This window comes from Chanodichthys erythropterus, chromosome 21 (assembly GCF_024489055.1).
Source record: "Chanodichthys erythropterus isolate Z2021 chromosome 21, ASM2448905v1, whole genome shotgun sequence".
In the NCBI taxonomy this organism is placed as follows: Eukaryota; Metazoa; Chordata; class Actinopteri; order Cypriniformes; family Xenocyprididae; genus Chanodichthys; species Chanodichthys erythropterus.
This window is the reverse complement of record NC_090241.1, coordinates 18,325,641-18,338,710: the sequence shown is the minus strand read 5'-3', so window position 1 is coordinate 18,338,710 and position 13,070 is coordinate 18,325,641. Positions and strand designations below refer to the sequence as shown.

Sequence of the window (13,070 nt, the reverse complement as noted above, 5' to 3'; positions counted from 1 at the left end):
CATTTCTCTCTGAAACGGTAGGAAATTAAATGTAATTGAATGTGGAGGATTTTAACTGTGACAAGATTATTGACAGGGCAGTTTAAACAGATACAGGTTGCGTAACTGACAGAACGTCTGTTAAAGACGCAATTACGACGAGGTAGTATGTCCCAAAGCTTGCATACTCTTCTGCTACACACTCAAAAGTATGTACTTTTTCTTTACAATAACAGTACATACTTTTAGGACGTAGTATAAGTAGGCGGATTGGGACGCAGAATTATTTCAGCCAAAGTCCCTTTAAAGGTGCCCTAGAACCCTTTTTCACAAGATGTAATGTATGTCTAAAGGTGTCCCCTGAATGTGTCTGTGAAATTTCAGCTCAAAATACCCCATAGATTTAAAAAAAAAAATGTTTTAACTGCCTATTTTGGGGCATCATTAAAAATGCGCCGATTCAGCGTGTGGCCCCTTTAAATGCTCGCGCTCCCCGCCCCCAAGCTCGCAACTCTATAATACATTGCATAAACAAAGTTCACACAGCTAATATAACCCTCAAAATGGATCTTTACAAAGTTTCATTATGCAGCATATCAGATCATGTAAGTATAGTATTTATTTGGATGTTTACATTTGATTCTGTATGAGTTTGATAGTTGCCTCAGCAGTGGCTAACAGGGCTAAAGCTAACATTACACACTGTTGCAGAGATTTATAAAGAATTAAGTTGTGTTTATGAATTATATAGATTGCAAGTGTTTAATAATTAAAATAACAACATGGCTCTAGTCTCTGTGAATACAATAAGAAACAATGGTAACTTTAACCACATTTAACAGTACATTAGCAACATGCTAACTAAACATTTAGAAAGACAGTTTACAAATATCACTAAAAATATCACCATATCATGGACCATTTCAGATATTATTACTCCATCTGCCATTTTTCACTATTGTCCTTGCTTGCTTACCTGCATAAAGTCTGTTGATTCGGCTGTGCTGCTCCAGATGTTAATATTAGCTTGTCTAATGCCTTGAACATGGGCTGGCATATGCAAATATTGGGATCGTACATATTAATGATCCCGACTGTTACGTAACAGTCGGTGTTATGTTGAGATTCGCCTGTTTTTCAGAGGTCTTTTGCATAAATTAAATTTACATAAGAAGGAGGAAACAATGGTGTTTGGGACTCACTGTATGTCATTTCCATGTACTGAACACTTGTTATTCAACTATGCCGAGGTAAATTCAATTTTCAATTCTAATGCACCTTTAAGACACTCGGCAGCCATCTTTGAAAAGCCTCTTGGGCATGCAAGTGCAGCTCCTATCTCTTTGAATGGGGAAACATCAAATTCTCGAAAGCTGTTTGCTAATTTTCATATTTGAAATCACCTATGAAATCTGACAACAACTGTCTCATAAATTTTGTTTCTAAATGCTCGAATCATGACAAAAAAAACTGTATTTTTCATGCTGGATCAACCTAATGCGCATGCGCAATCCTAAAGTGCACGTCTCTTGTGTTTCATTCCGGAGGCGCGCGTCTGACTGTTTCTAGAGGAACCGGAGCTTCTAACAGCCGCAGCAGTGACTCGTTGACTTTTTTTACAAATTGGCGATTGGCTCTTATTTAGAAGGCAGGACTTATTCCGCCATATTGTGCGTTCTCCCATTCAAAACAATACGAGTGACGCGTCTTGTGTTATTCTATAGTCTTTGGTTCAGCTGTGTATCATTAATTCACCTTGTTTGGTCCTTCTTTTCCTTTGTTCAGGAATTATGTGTTTTTCATCGTCATCTTTGTGCATTTGTCTGCAACACATTGTGACACATTGGTTGTTGACTGGATTTTAAAATGTGGGTGTTGCTTTCAAAATGAATGTGAGATACAGTCAATTATGGAGGGTTGGGGCTTAAGCAGACTAAATGATTTCATATAAGTCCAGCATATGTCACCAGAGAGAAGTCTGTTGTTATGATGGAGTTACAACATTTTGATGAAACATTACAAGTTAAAACAAAAAAAAAAGAAGAAAAAGAAATATACATGAACAAATTGAATTTTCATTTCATGACGACTTTAAAAATCATCCTAGGGGATAACATAGTTCCTGTAATTAAACAATCACCCATATTCATATATACAAGCAAATCAGTTTCATATGAGATGGAATCCTTTCCTGTATACCAGCTCTCTCACAGGTTTAATTAAAAAATATGAATCTCACAGACAACACTTCCCTTGAGATGTTTCAAACGGCATGCTTTCCCCCCCACATTATTCAACAACAACAATCTATATCAACCTGTAGTGTGCTTCCGCTGAATCTACATCTGGCTCACCATTCACCAAGAGTTTCGCTACACAGTATAATATGAGGTAAAATCAGGTCCTACTGTCATATGACACTGACCGTACATAGGGTTGTAATTCGGAGATGAATAATCAAAATTTGCAAAAACGTTTATGTGATTTAACACTAGAAGTCCCAGAGAGCAGCCATTTGGCTTTTCTACCTATAAAACCCGCAGGACAGCCGATGGGCTGGATGTCTTTAGGCTAATATCCTTAATCAGCTGTGAACAGTTGCTTTTGTTATGTAAACAATGTGGGGCCATGCTGAGCCACTTCAAGGAAACTTGTGTTTCACTTTGCCATCTTAGGGAGAAATCAACACACATGTTTTTTTTTTTTTTTTCCCTTTGTTGCTGAGATCTATTGATAAAAATAGTACAAAATAAAATAAAGAAACCAACCATTTGTACACATATTTACAAATAATGTTAAAAAGTGAGTGAGTACATTCCAGCAATCACTCACAATCCTGGCACTGCCTGGCAATATATTATAAATACATTTTGTATATATTCATTATATATTAATCTTATATTTGAAATACATCTTAAGTCCATTTTTAAAAGTGTTTGAAAGATGGGTTCAAGTGTACTACAATTGGTAACTAAATACATGTTTCTATACAGAGATAGTATGTTAAAAGCACATTTTAGTTCAAATTCATGGTGTCTCAAAATAGCACAGTTGAGTACACTTAGATGTTCTTAAGATTATCTTAAGAAGTACTAAAGAAGAGCTTTTAGTATATTAAGTACAAAATAAGTGCACGGAAATAGAGCACTGTACATTATGGAAGTGTAAAAGTGTACTAAAATAAAGTGTATTTTACTGCACTTTTTTTTTCACCTGGGTAGACACTCCAACACTTTCCGTTTGCATTAAGATTTTTATTACCACACTGGCAGATATTGATCATTTTACTTAAGTAAAATGCACTTAATTTAGATCCCCCCAGGAAACAAGACTAAATATCATATATAATTTTCTCATATAGAAAATCCATCTTGATTTAAGATTTTTTTTTTTTTAAATTAACTTGAAATAGGGTAAAAAAATACTTAGTATGAAAAGCATTTTTGCAGTGTGAATGAGTGAGTTAACTTTTTAAACATCACTTGCACTCCCTCATTTCAGGGTTAACATACTCAGAGTTTTCACTTAACCTCCTTTCTGAAACCGGCCAATGGTCAATCAAGTTCTCTGCTTTTAGCTGCCCTCCCTCCCCCACACATACAAACAAGCCACCAGCAACCATTCACACACACACCCCCAACCCTCCTGCAGATTGCTCAGGTAATGACCATATTTACACATGAATTGATGCTAATGATAGCCAAAAGACTAGCCAGTTAGCATCCACTTGGCTAAAGGAGGGTTACAAATCCCTGGGACTTCTAGTGTTAATAACCACACAACATTACAATAATGCTGAACATTTATAATCAATTTGGAAGAATTGTCCTGACAAATGAAAGACTGAACCCAGCCCATTATGTTTTCTGAAGATTGTGCGAAATGACTCTTTGACGCTGCACAATAAGAGGAGGGACACTTTGAGCTCTCTGAGTGACAGAATGACAAGGACGTCAAGAGGCCCGCCAGCTGCCTACCTGATATGTGTTGTCAAAGCTGTCGTACATGAAGCGTGTGATCAGGGAAGTCTTCCCCACTGTAAGAGAACAAAGAGAAGAGAAACATTAAAATAGAAGCCATTTGAAAGCAGACGGCAACTGAGGAAGCCAGTGAAGCCTGCCTGGGCTTACTGGATTGATTTGCAAGCTGTGGGCTGCCAACTGTGCTAATTGAAACCTCTGCCAAGAGATCTAATCATTCAATAGGAGACTTACCCAGAAGGTCGTCAGTTAATTTATGGAACCATTGAAAATCACTGCATTAGGACTAGGGCAGAGTTACCATCCTAAACCATCTCAGTCTTCGATTTGAAGGATTAAAAAGGATTGCTTTTATGTAAGAAAAGACTCGATTTGTCATCAGCTGTCATATGAGACACTGAAATTGCTACATTTTCCAGTGCAGCACATAACAGTGTTTTATTTTCACACCTACATTTCATGAATGGTAATATCCTCATACTTTTTGAAGCTCCAAGCAATAAAAAAGGTATTAAAAAGGTAGATTATTTAGATTTGACTTCTTTTGAGGCAAGTTTATTAAATCTGGGGTAGAAAACAGTTTAAAATATCCCAGTAACAGCATCATAAAACCTAAACCCAGATATGAGACTGCAATAAAAACATCAGCACAACTTCATCTGCCCTGCTGACCTGAGATTCCCCTGAGACACAAGAGAAAAACATATACCTGTGTAGATAAATGGATGAATTTACCCAGACCCACACATCCACACACAAAAAATAACTCTGAGCTACAGATCAAATAAAAGAGAGAGCAGGATTTCTCATGGCTAAGAAGTCTTTTCAGTGAGTAGATTGGAGGCTGCAGGTCACAAGTCATTTAAATGCTAATTTTCCCTAAGACACTGATCTGTCTCCGTTTAAAAGCGAGGAGGATCTAAATTAATGGGGCTCATAAGGCTTTATCTAATGCTTTCGAGTAAATACTGAATTATGGTTTGGGCTATACCCCTTCCCTCCTCATTTAACAAACCATGATTATTGAGTGCACATTAAACTGCTGGATGGAAGATAGCCAGCCATCCTGATAGCCGACGCCGAGAGGCAGCAGCTATGTTAAAAGCACAACTCACATACATAAACCATCAGCTCCTACTGCAGTGAGACCAGTGGGAATAAAACATCCACTTAGAAATATCAGAAATGTACATTTTCTCTAAGAAATATCATGCAATAATTTGTGGTCGGTACGATTTCTGATCTTCAGTGTCACATGATCATCAGAAATCATTCTAATACGCTGATTTGGTGCTCAAGAAACATTTCTTATCGTTGGATGGATGGAAAGTTCAAAAGTTTAAAAGAACAGTATATATATATATATATATATATATATATATATATATATATATATATATATATATATATATATATAATTTTTTTTTTTTTATTCTTTTGATAAATTTAATGCATCCTTGCTAAAATAGGTATTAATTTCTTTCAAGAACAAAAATCTTACTGACCCCAAATATTTGAACAGGCTACTTTAAAGCCTAAACAGAAATGTAAGAAAAACAGATCACTCCAGTTCATAGCAAGCCATCTTTTCCATTCTATATTCTATCTCCTTAGAATCCACCAAAGCAGACAGCTCAAGCTCTGTTTCTAATGGATAGAGTGGTGGGCGTCTAATTTTAGTCATGTTAAATATTTAATATCATGTCATTTAGTGGAGCAGAGGGCATCCAACATTTTTCAGTTAATCACTTATAGCAGACACCAGAGCAATAGCTGGAGATAGGGCTTAGTGCTTAGCCTTTACTGTGATAGATTGGATTTGGTGCTTTGACTCCACTAAGAGCGCCCATTAGAGGCACAATCAGATAATGGATACAGGAAAAGGAAACGGAAAGGAAGAAACTAAAGTAACTAAAATACGTTGAAAAATGTAAGGATAAGCTGGCAGATTAATGGGAGAAGCTAGAGATAGAATAGATTAGAAATTGAATTTTGCCTTGTATCTTTAAACCACATATATACCACTAAAGGTACATTACACAGACTGTTCAGTGCAGAGTGCGTCACACATACATTTACACAGAAATTACACTACCGTGTAAAAGTTCGGGAAAGTTTTTTTTTTTTTTTTTTTTTAAGAAATTTATACTTTTTTTTTAGCAAATGTACATTAAATTGGTCAAAAGTGAAAAACTTTAACACGGTTAGAAAAGATTTCTCTTTCAAACAAATCATTCATCAAAGAATCCTGATTAAAATGTATTAGATTCCATTAAAATAAGCAACACAACTGTTCTCAACATTTGTGATCATTAACAAATGTTTCTTGAGCATCAAATCAGCATATTAGACTGATATCTGAAGGATCATGCGACACTGAAGACTGGAGTAATGATGCTGAAAATTCAGCTTTGCCATTACATAAATAAATGACATTCTAAAATATATTAAAAATAGAAAACACTTTTTTTTTTTAATTGCAATAATATTTCACAATATTACTATTTTTACTGTATTTTTAATCAAATAAAGTAACTGTAACAATGCAAAATAATAGATGGTAAATGTACATTTGAAGAAATAATGAAAACATAAATAATACAAAATTAATGTTTTAAATATTAAATATAGAAGCGTAAAATCAACAAAAATGTTAAATAAATGTGAACAGTTATTCTTTGTCCTGGTATATTTAGCTAAAAATGCATTTTGTTACTTTGGTCTGCATCAGAGGCTCCATCATTTAAAATGTGGATATAACAGATTGCTACATAGTTGCCACTTGAAAAGCTCACCCACAATAAACATCAAAAGTCTCACAAATTCTGGCTGATATGGTCTCCCTTTGGGAATATATAAAAGCGCTTTTTTGACGAACATACAGGACTCCTTTTAACTTCATTTAATTTCCTTTTATTTAAAGATTGCTCTAATACAGTGTGACCTTTTTATCTATTGTCGTGTTTACATTTGCATACGTCTTTTTTTTTTACTTGTTGTGATTACATCTATTAGTTCTTTACTTCTTTTATTAATTTTTTACTTTTTGTCTTTTAGGTTTTGTACATTCTCTAACATTAATATATGCTGTAATACTGTTAATGTTAATTTGATACTGTGGGCAAACAATAAAAAAAAAAAGAATACTACAAATAACACATTAAATGTAATAATATATACTGCAACTGCAAAGTCTAAGGGCCAGATTTAATAACAGCTTGTGTCAGCGCAAACCCACTTTTGGCATTAAAAACATACTGTTCGGATTTACTAAAAACACGCAGTGCAAAATTAGCGCTGAAAAGGTGTGGACTGAGTTGTTTTTGCGGCTGACCTTATTGCATATGCATTTGTAGGAGTTTCCCTATCAGACACAAAATTTATGGGAGGAGAGTATTTAAATGAATCACGCAACGCAATTTACTAAAGTTTGCGCTAGTCAATTTACTGGTATTTGCGCCATTATTTAACACCCCAAAAAAGCATGTTGCAATTGTTGCTGCTAGGAGGAGACACCGCAGAGAACAGAGAGCGCATGGTAGAAGCGAGAAAATATTTTCCACTCGTATTAATTTCGTTGGAATGCCAGAGGAAGATGTTATCCGACCTGCACCTGATGAGCATCAGCTCTCCTTATTTGCGACCCAATGCTAATTTGCGCTGCTCTTGGTAGATAAATGATTTGACTGTTTCTGTGTTCTTTCATTTACGTGTCAGCTGTAGATTACAAGCAAACCTTGCCATTCCCATCGGTGCATTTGTGGAATTGCGCTCTCACGCTAATTTGCCCCGTCTAGTAAATCTGGCCCTAAGGCTGCTCTGATGTTGCATTTCACTTGCACAAAACTAAAGCAGCATCAGACCTCCCCAGTAGGATATCATGTTCTCACACATCAGTTTGAAACCATGATTATTAATTGATGAATGAATAAGTAAATTCATTTAATTTGTATTTTATTGTAGCTTTTTAAAGGGGACATGTCGAATATGCATGTGTGTGTGTATGCCTGTGATGTGTGAATTATGGATCAGTAATGTGTGGATTGCTTGTATCTATTGCTGTTGTGCCCCTACATTATGTTGCATGCACATGCAATGTCCAAAATAAACACTTGTCAAGCAAAATGTAAGTAAAAATGGGCTTCGGCAAGTTGCAAGCAACATACATTTTAAGGCCCAATCCCAATTCTATTTTATACCCCTTACCCCTACGCCTACCCCTTCCCCTTGCCCCTTGAAACAGAGTGTGAAGGGGTAGGGCTGAAAATATTCCACTAAGAATTGGGACACCACTACTAGACCGTTACACGTCATCATAAGTCGTCGCTAGCTCCTACGTCATAGATGCGCCGATGTTTATCACACACTTCTAAAGGCCAATTCACACCACATCGACAACACTCGTCTGTTGGACAGCTGTTTGATCGCGCCCGCGCCTCACACACACACAACAAAGCAGTGGAAACCTGACATCGCAGCTTGTTCATTATAAAAAATAAAATACTGTTAAAAAAATATACAAAAGGTACAATAGTCCATAGTGCAATCCGTGCCATTGAGCAAGAGCAGCTGCTCCACTTCACCGAAAGAGAGAGGTAACGTTAACCACTATGAGAGCAACGCAGGTTTACCTTCAGTTTCGTTTTTAATAATTCGTTTTGGCTTGTTTAGCTACATGGTTGTATATGCTTATGGGTCTCGTTAATAAAAAGGGTCGCGCTAAAAAAATTGTTTGTTGGTGCGGTGTGAATTGGCCTTTTAAGATGCCATCGATAGCTGTAGTGATCTCTGTTGCTTGGGCGACAGCTATTTTTTATTTTTTTTGCATTTGTCTTCAGTTCTTCGCATAAGACAAAGGAGACGAACCTGCGTGTTTCCTCAGGAGTCCCTGGTTGATACAGAACATACAATACTGATGAATAAGCATGCAAACTGAATGCGCTTTTTGTTTATATCATGTATTGTACACGTATTTACGGACGTAACCACAACAAAACATGAGGCATGCGGCAAAAAGACAAGTTAGCTGCCACCGGATTTGAATTTATGTTGTCAAATCAACGCGGGTTTCAATAAAATATAAATAAAATTGTTGTGGAACTATCATAATGTAAAAAACATTAGCGAACTGTTTTCATAGCGATTTTAACAAATCTTTTTTCGGAGAACATAACCGTATACATGAACACAAGATCAAAGGCAACATAAAACAACTGATTATTTATTACTAAAATACTGTTTACCGTAAAAAAAAATACATTTATGGGTCTCTCTGCTCGCTTGGTCGGCCATGTTGGAAATTTATCATACCCCTTCGTCTGAAGTGTGGACCCGAAAAATCTTCGTTTGAAGGGCTACCTGGCCCTTCCCCTTACCCCTTCCCCTCCAACCAAATGAGAATTGGGACACCCCTACCCCTTCACGTGAACGTGCGAAACAAAGGTGAAGGGGAAAGGGGAAGGGGTAGGGGTAGAATTGGGATTGGGCCTAAGTCAAACTGTGAGAAAGATACTCTGACTCTCACTGATTTAAGTGATGGGTGATTCAAACAAAAACAAAAACTACTACAGTACTAAAGAAAATTGTGTATGATGTGAGTCTTCTAACAACTTTTACCCACATCTGGAATGCTTATTTTTTTCCCTCCTCCAGAACTGTGTTGACATGAAAAATATTCATGGCATAGCCACCAAAACCACAATGTCTCTTGATGATTTTTTGACAGTCACACAATGACCTGTTATATTTACAGTATATGATATTTTTCATTATAAATAAATCTAAGAAATGAAATCAAATACAAGTGTGAAAGCTTTCACTTAAAAAAAAATCATATATTTGTGAGATTAAAGGGGTCATGGATTGAGAAATCAACTTTTCCTTGAGCTTTTGATATATAAGAGGTCATCGTACTATAAGAATATGGAATGTGCCTATCTATGTATATATAGGTGAAACACCGCCTCCACAGAAGAAATCAACGCCTAGTGATTGATACAGGACAAGAATAACATTACCTTTCAAAGGATCCTAATGCTAGGAATATGGTTATTTATTTTCATCAATGTGAATGTCTCAGTTGAGCTTTATTTATTTGTATTCATGATTTCACAGTAATGCAACAGCATGTAAGTAACTGTGTTCATTTTAATGCCTGATTTGATATGTAATGATTCATGTGCAGAACAGATGATCTTTGTCTATGTGTCAGTAAATCAAACCAGTGACAGTGACTATGGTCAACTTCACGTTGTTTCTCTTAGTAGGATGAAAATAATCTGTCATTTAAACGGTGATTAAATTATATAAAGAAAGCGATCAAAGAACTCTGTCAATCAAACAGCGCAAGTTTATTGGTGACTGAGTTCTAGACGCACGCTAAAACTCCTGTTTTATTAATCAAATCTCTTAGTCAATGCGTTTGCACTATTAGTTACGATGAAAGCATTCGCTGGTGTGCAGAAATTGAGCTGCAATGACGAGATCACTGCTTTCATGTCTGTGTTCGACTACAATGTTCTAATGCCATAGATATAAATGTAATGCAACACTCTTCACAATTAATGAACCCCAGGGAACATTATAAAACAAAAAACGCAGTTCATGACCCCTTTAAAGCTTAACAAAGATGCTTTTTCCTCAAGTATTCAACAAAGTTTTTTTTCTTCTTTTTGTTCAGCATATGAAAGAAAGCCATACAGGTTTGTAATGACATGAAGATGAGTACATGATGACAGCATTTCATTTCTGTATGAATTATTCCTTAAAATTTTGCTGAAAAGACTATAATGGGCTATGTAATGGCCGGTACCTATTGACATCTTACCCTAAATACATTGACAATGTGCCACAAAAGGTCAATGTGTATTTAATGAATCTTATTTCCTTTGCAATAACAGCAGAAATAACAATCCAATAGCTTTTTCTAGCCAAGACTATATGGTATATGCTTTTACTGAAATTGACTTTCTTTTAAGTCCAAATCTTAATAAAGAACTATGATAAAACATGGATGCAACCGACAGCAGAGTCCTCTGTTACTGAGATTTGGGTCTTTGATATCTCTTTAATACATACTCGAGGCGCTGCCTGGTAAACGTTAGCAGACACACCAAGAACTCCAAGAACTGAATTTAAAAACAGCTTTATTCCATCACTATTATATATTCATGACAAATCCACTCATGCTGATAAAATCCTCAGTACTAATGTTGTAAAACCAAGTTTTAGGAGATAAATTTGTGAAATGCCACAGACAATCTATCAGCAATGTCAATTATGAAAGCTTATCAGTCCAGCTAATGAACTTCATTTTAGGTACGTTTTTGTATCTTATCATGCAGGAATTGTTTAATTGTAATTTGTGCTTGATAATTAGCATACATTATTTATCATAGCTTGGCGGAAAATACAGGGGTCATGTAGGGCTCTATAATAATAATAATAATAATAATAATAATAATTCATTACATTTATATAGAGCTTTTCTTAGCACTCAAAGTACTGTACATACATGGAAGTGGGCAATATCAGACTCCCCTTTTTTTATTTAATACAAATTAATCATCAAAAACTATGGCTAAATGAATTCATAAAACTTCATAAAAAAGTAATACATGTAAATAAACAAATGTAAATCCAAACAAAAGTAAACAAATGTAAATCAAATGAATACAAATTCCTTGGAACAGTTCCTTTATAACAAAACACTGCATTTTTATTTTATTTTAAAAACATAACAGAGGTTACTGTATAAATTAAAACATGGATGAAATGTTTTACTAAATTATTGTTATTGTTGTAATTATTACTTTTAGTTTAATTACTTTGAAAAGTATACATACAATAAACTATGACAGGTAAACGTCAGCTGTGTGGACATTAACAATATTGTTAACAATTGTCTTTTTTTGTTTGTTTGTTTTTTCAATACTGATTAAAATGTATTTATTATTATTTGTAGTATTATTTGTAGTGCAACGGTCATCCTATAATCACAATAAGCCTTGTGTTTTGTTACTTTAATTTTTGTCACTTTCAGTATGTTTGTTACTTTTATTAAACTCAAATTCAAATTCTGTCAATTTTATTACAAAATTCAAACAATAATTGTGTTTTTGTGGCTCTTTAATGACAGATCGCTGTAGCACCTGAGTTCAAGTGGCACATGAACCGATCATCTCGTCCTCTTTACTACTAGTTACAGCACGAAATAAACATGAATGAACATCAGAAGGTATGTTGAAAGATACATTACAACTTACTGAAATTAAAAATGTCTGATTTCAATCAGTGTAATGTAACAATGTAACGTCACATTTACCTCAGAAAAAACAGTCAATGTCCATGAACTCGATAGTTAGCTAGTAAAATGAACTATAGAGAGGAGCATGTTGATATATATATATGTGACCCGATCTGCCGAAATGAGTCGGAAGTTGCAACGTTCTATTGGCCGATAATGTGGAAAAACAATGAAAAATTTGTATTTATTTTTTTAAGCTAATTTCAAAGAACAGACTTTCAAAAATAATCTCCCAAAGTTTCGTAGTCCAGATAATCGAGTAAAGGTATTTAAATGGCTATTAAATTTGACATGGTTTCACTAAATTCGCTGGAAATGAACTTCTCAACTCCTCTCGTCACTTATGAGCATTTCCCGGTATCCCCTGAAACGTCATTATCTCTGCTCTACAAATATGGTGTTACACGTTGTACAGAACCAATCAAAAAGCTTAGAAATGTAAACACACTGACCTAAACGCTGATTTTTAACAATGCAAGCCCCGTTTCGACTGACAGGCACGCGATCGGTCCAGCCATCCTCCTGTCAGACTAGCGCGCCTTATAAAATAAAACTCCCATTTGCGTGTCTCTCTTTAAAAGCCAATAAAAATTGAATCCATATAGGTAGCACAAAAATTCTTTTTGCATACAAAAGCAAAGACTTTAAACTTTCATATCAAGCCTCCAACATGCTAGCCTGACTACGTCAGACTTCCTACTTCCGCTCAATTTCATTTCGCTTCTGTACTCAGTCTGAGACAGCGTCAGAGCTTTCTGTTTACCACCGGTCTGGAAACAGCCGGGCCAATCAACGAACAGAGGGCG

The 13,070-nt window shown here is 35.4% G+C and overlaps 1 protein-coding gene across 5 annotated transcripts in view; it reads right to left on the bottom strand.

The window, feature by feature from the left end:
- rab6ba (RAB6B, member RAS oncogene family a) overlaps positions 1–13,070 on the bottom strand; it is a 131,209-nt gene that overhangs the window by 72,916 nt on the left and 45,223 nt on the right. For 4 of the 5 annotated variants that reach the window (XR_010893403.1, XM_067373123.1, XM_067373124.1 and 1 more), the window contains exon 2: positions 3,957–4,015. Coding sequence is in view for 4 of the 5 variants with exons in the window: in XM_067373123.1 (XP_067229224.1) it covers positions 3,957–4,015 (59 nt within the window). In the remaining variant the exon portion in view is untranslated. Of the gene's footprint in view, positions 1–3,956; positions 4,016–12,716; positions 12,829–13,070 lie in introns of those variants that run through there. The other variant, XM_067373122.1, reaches the window with a different exon arrangement.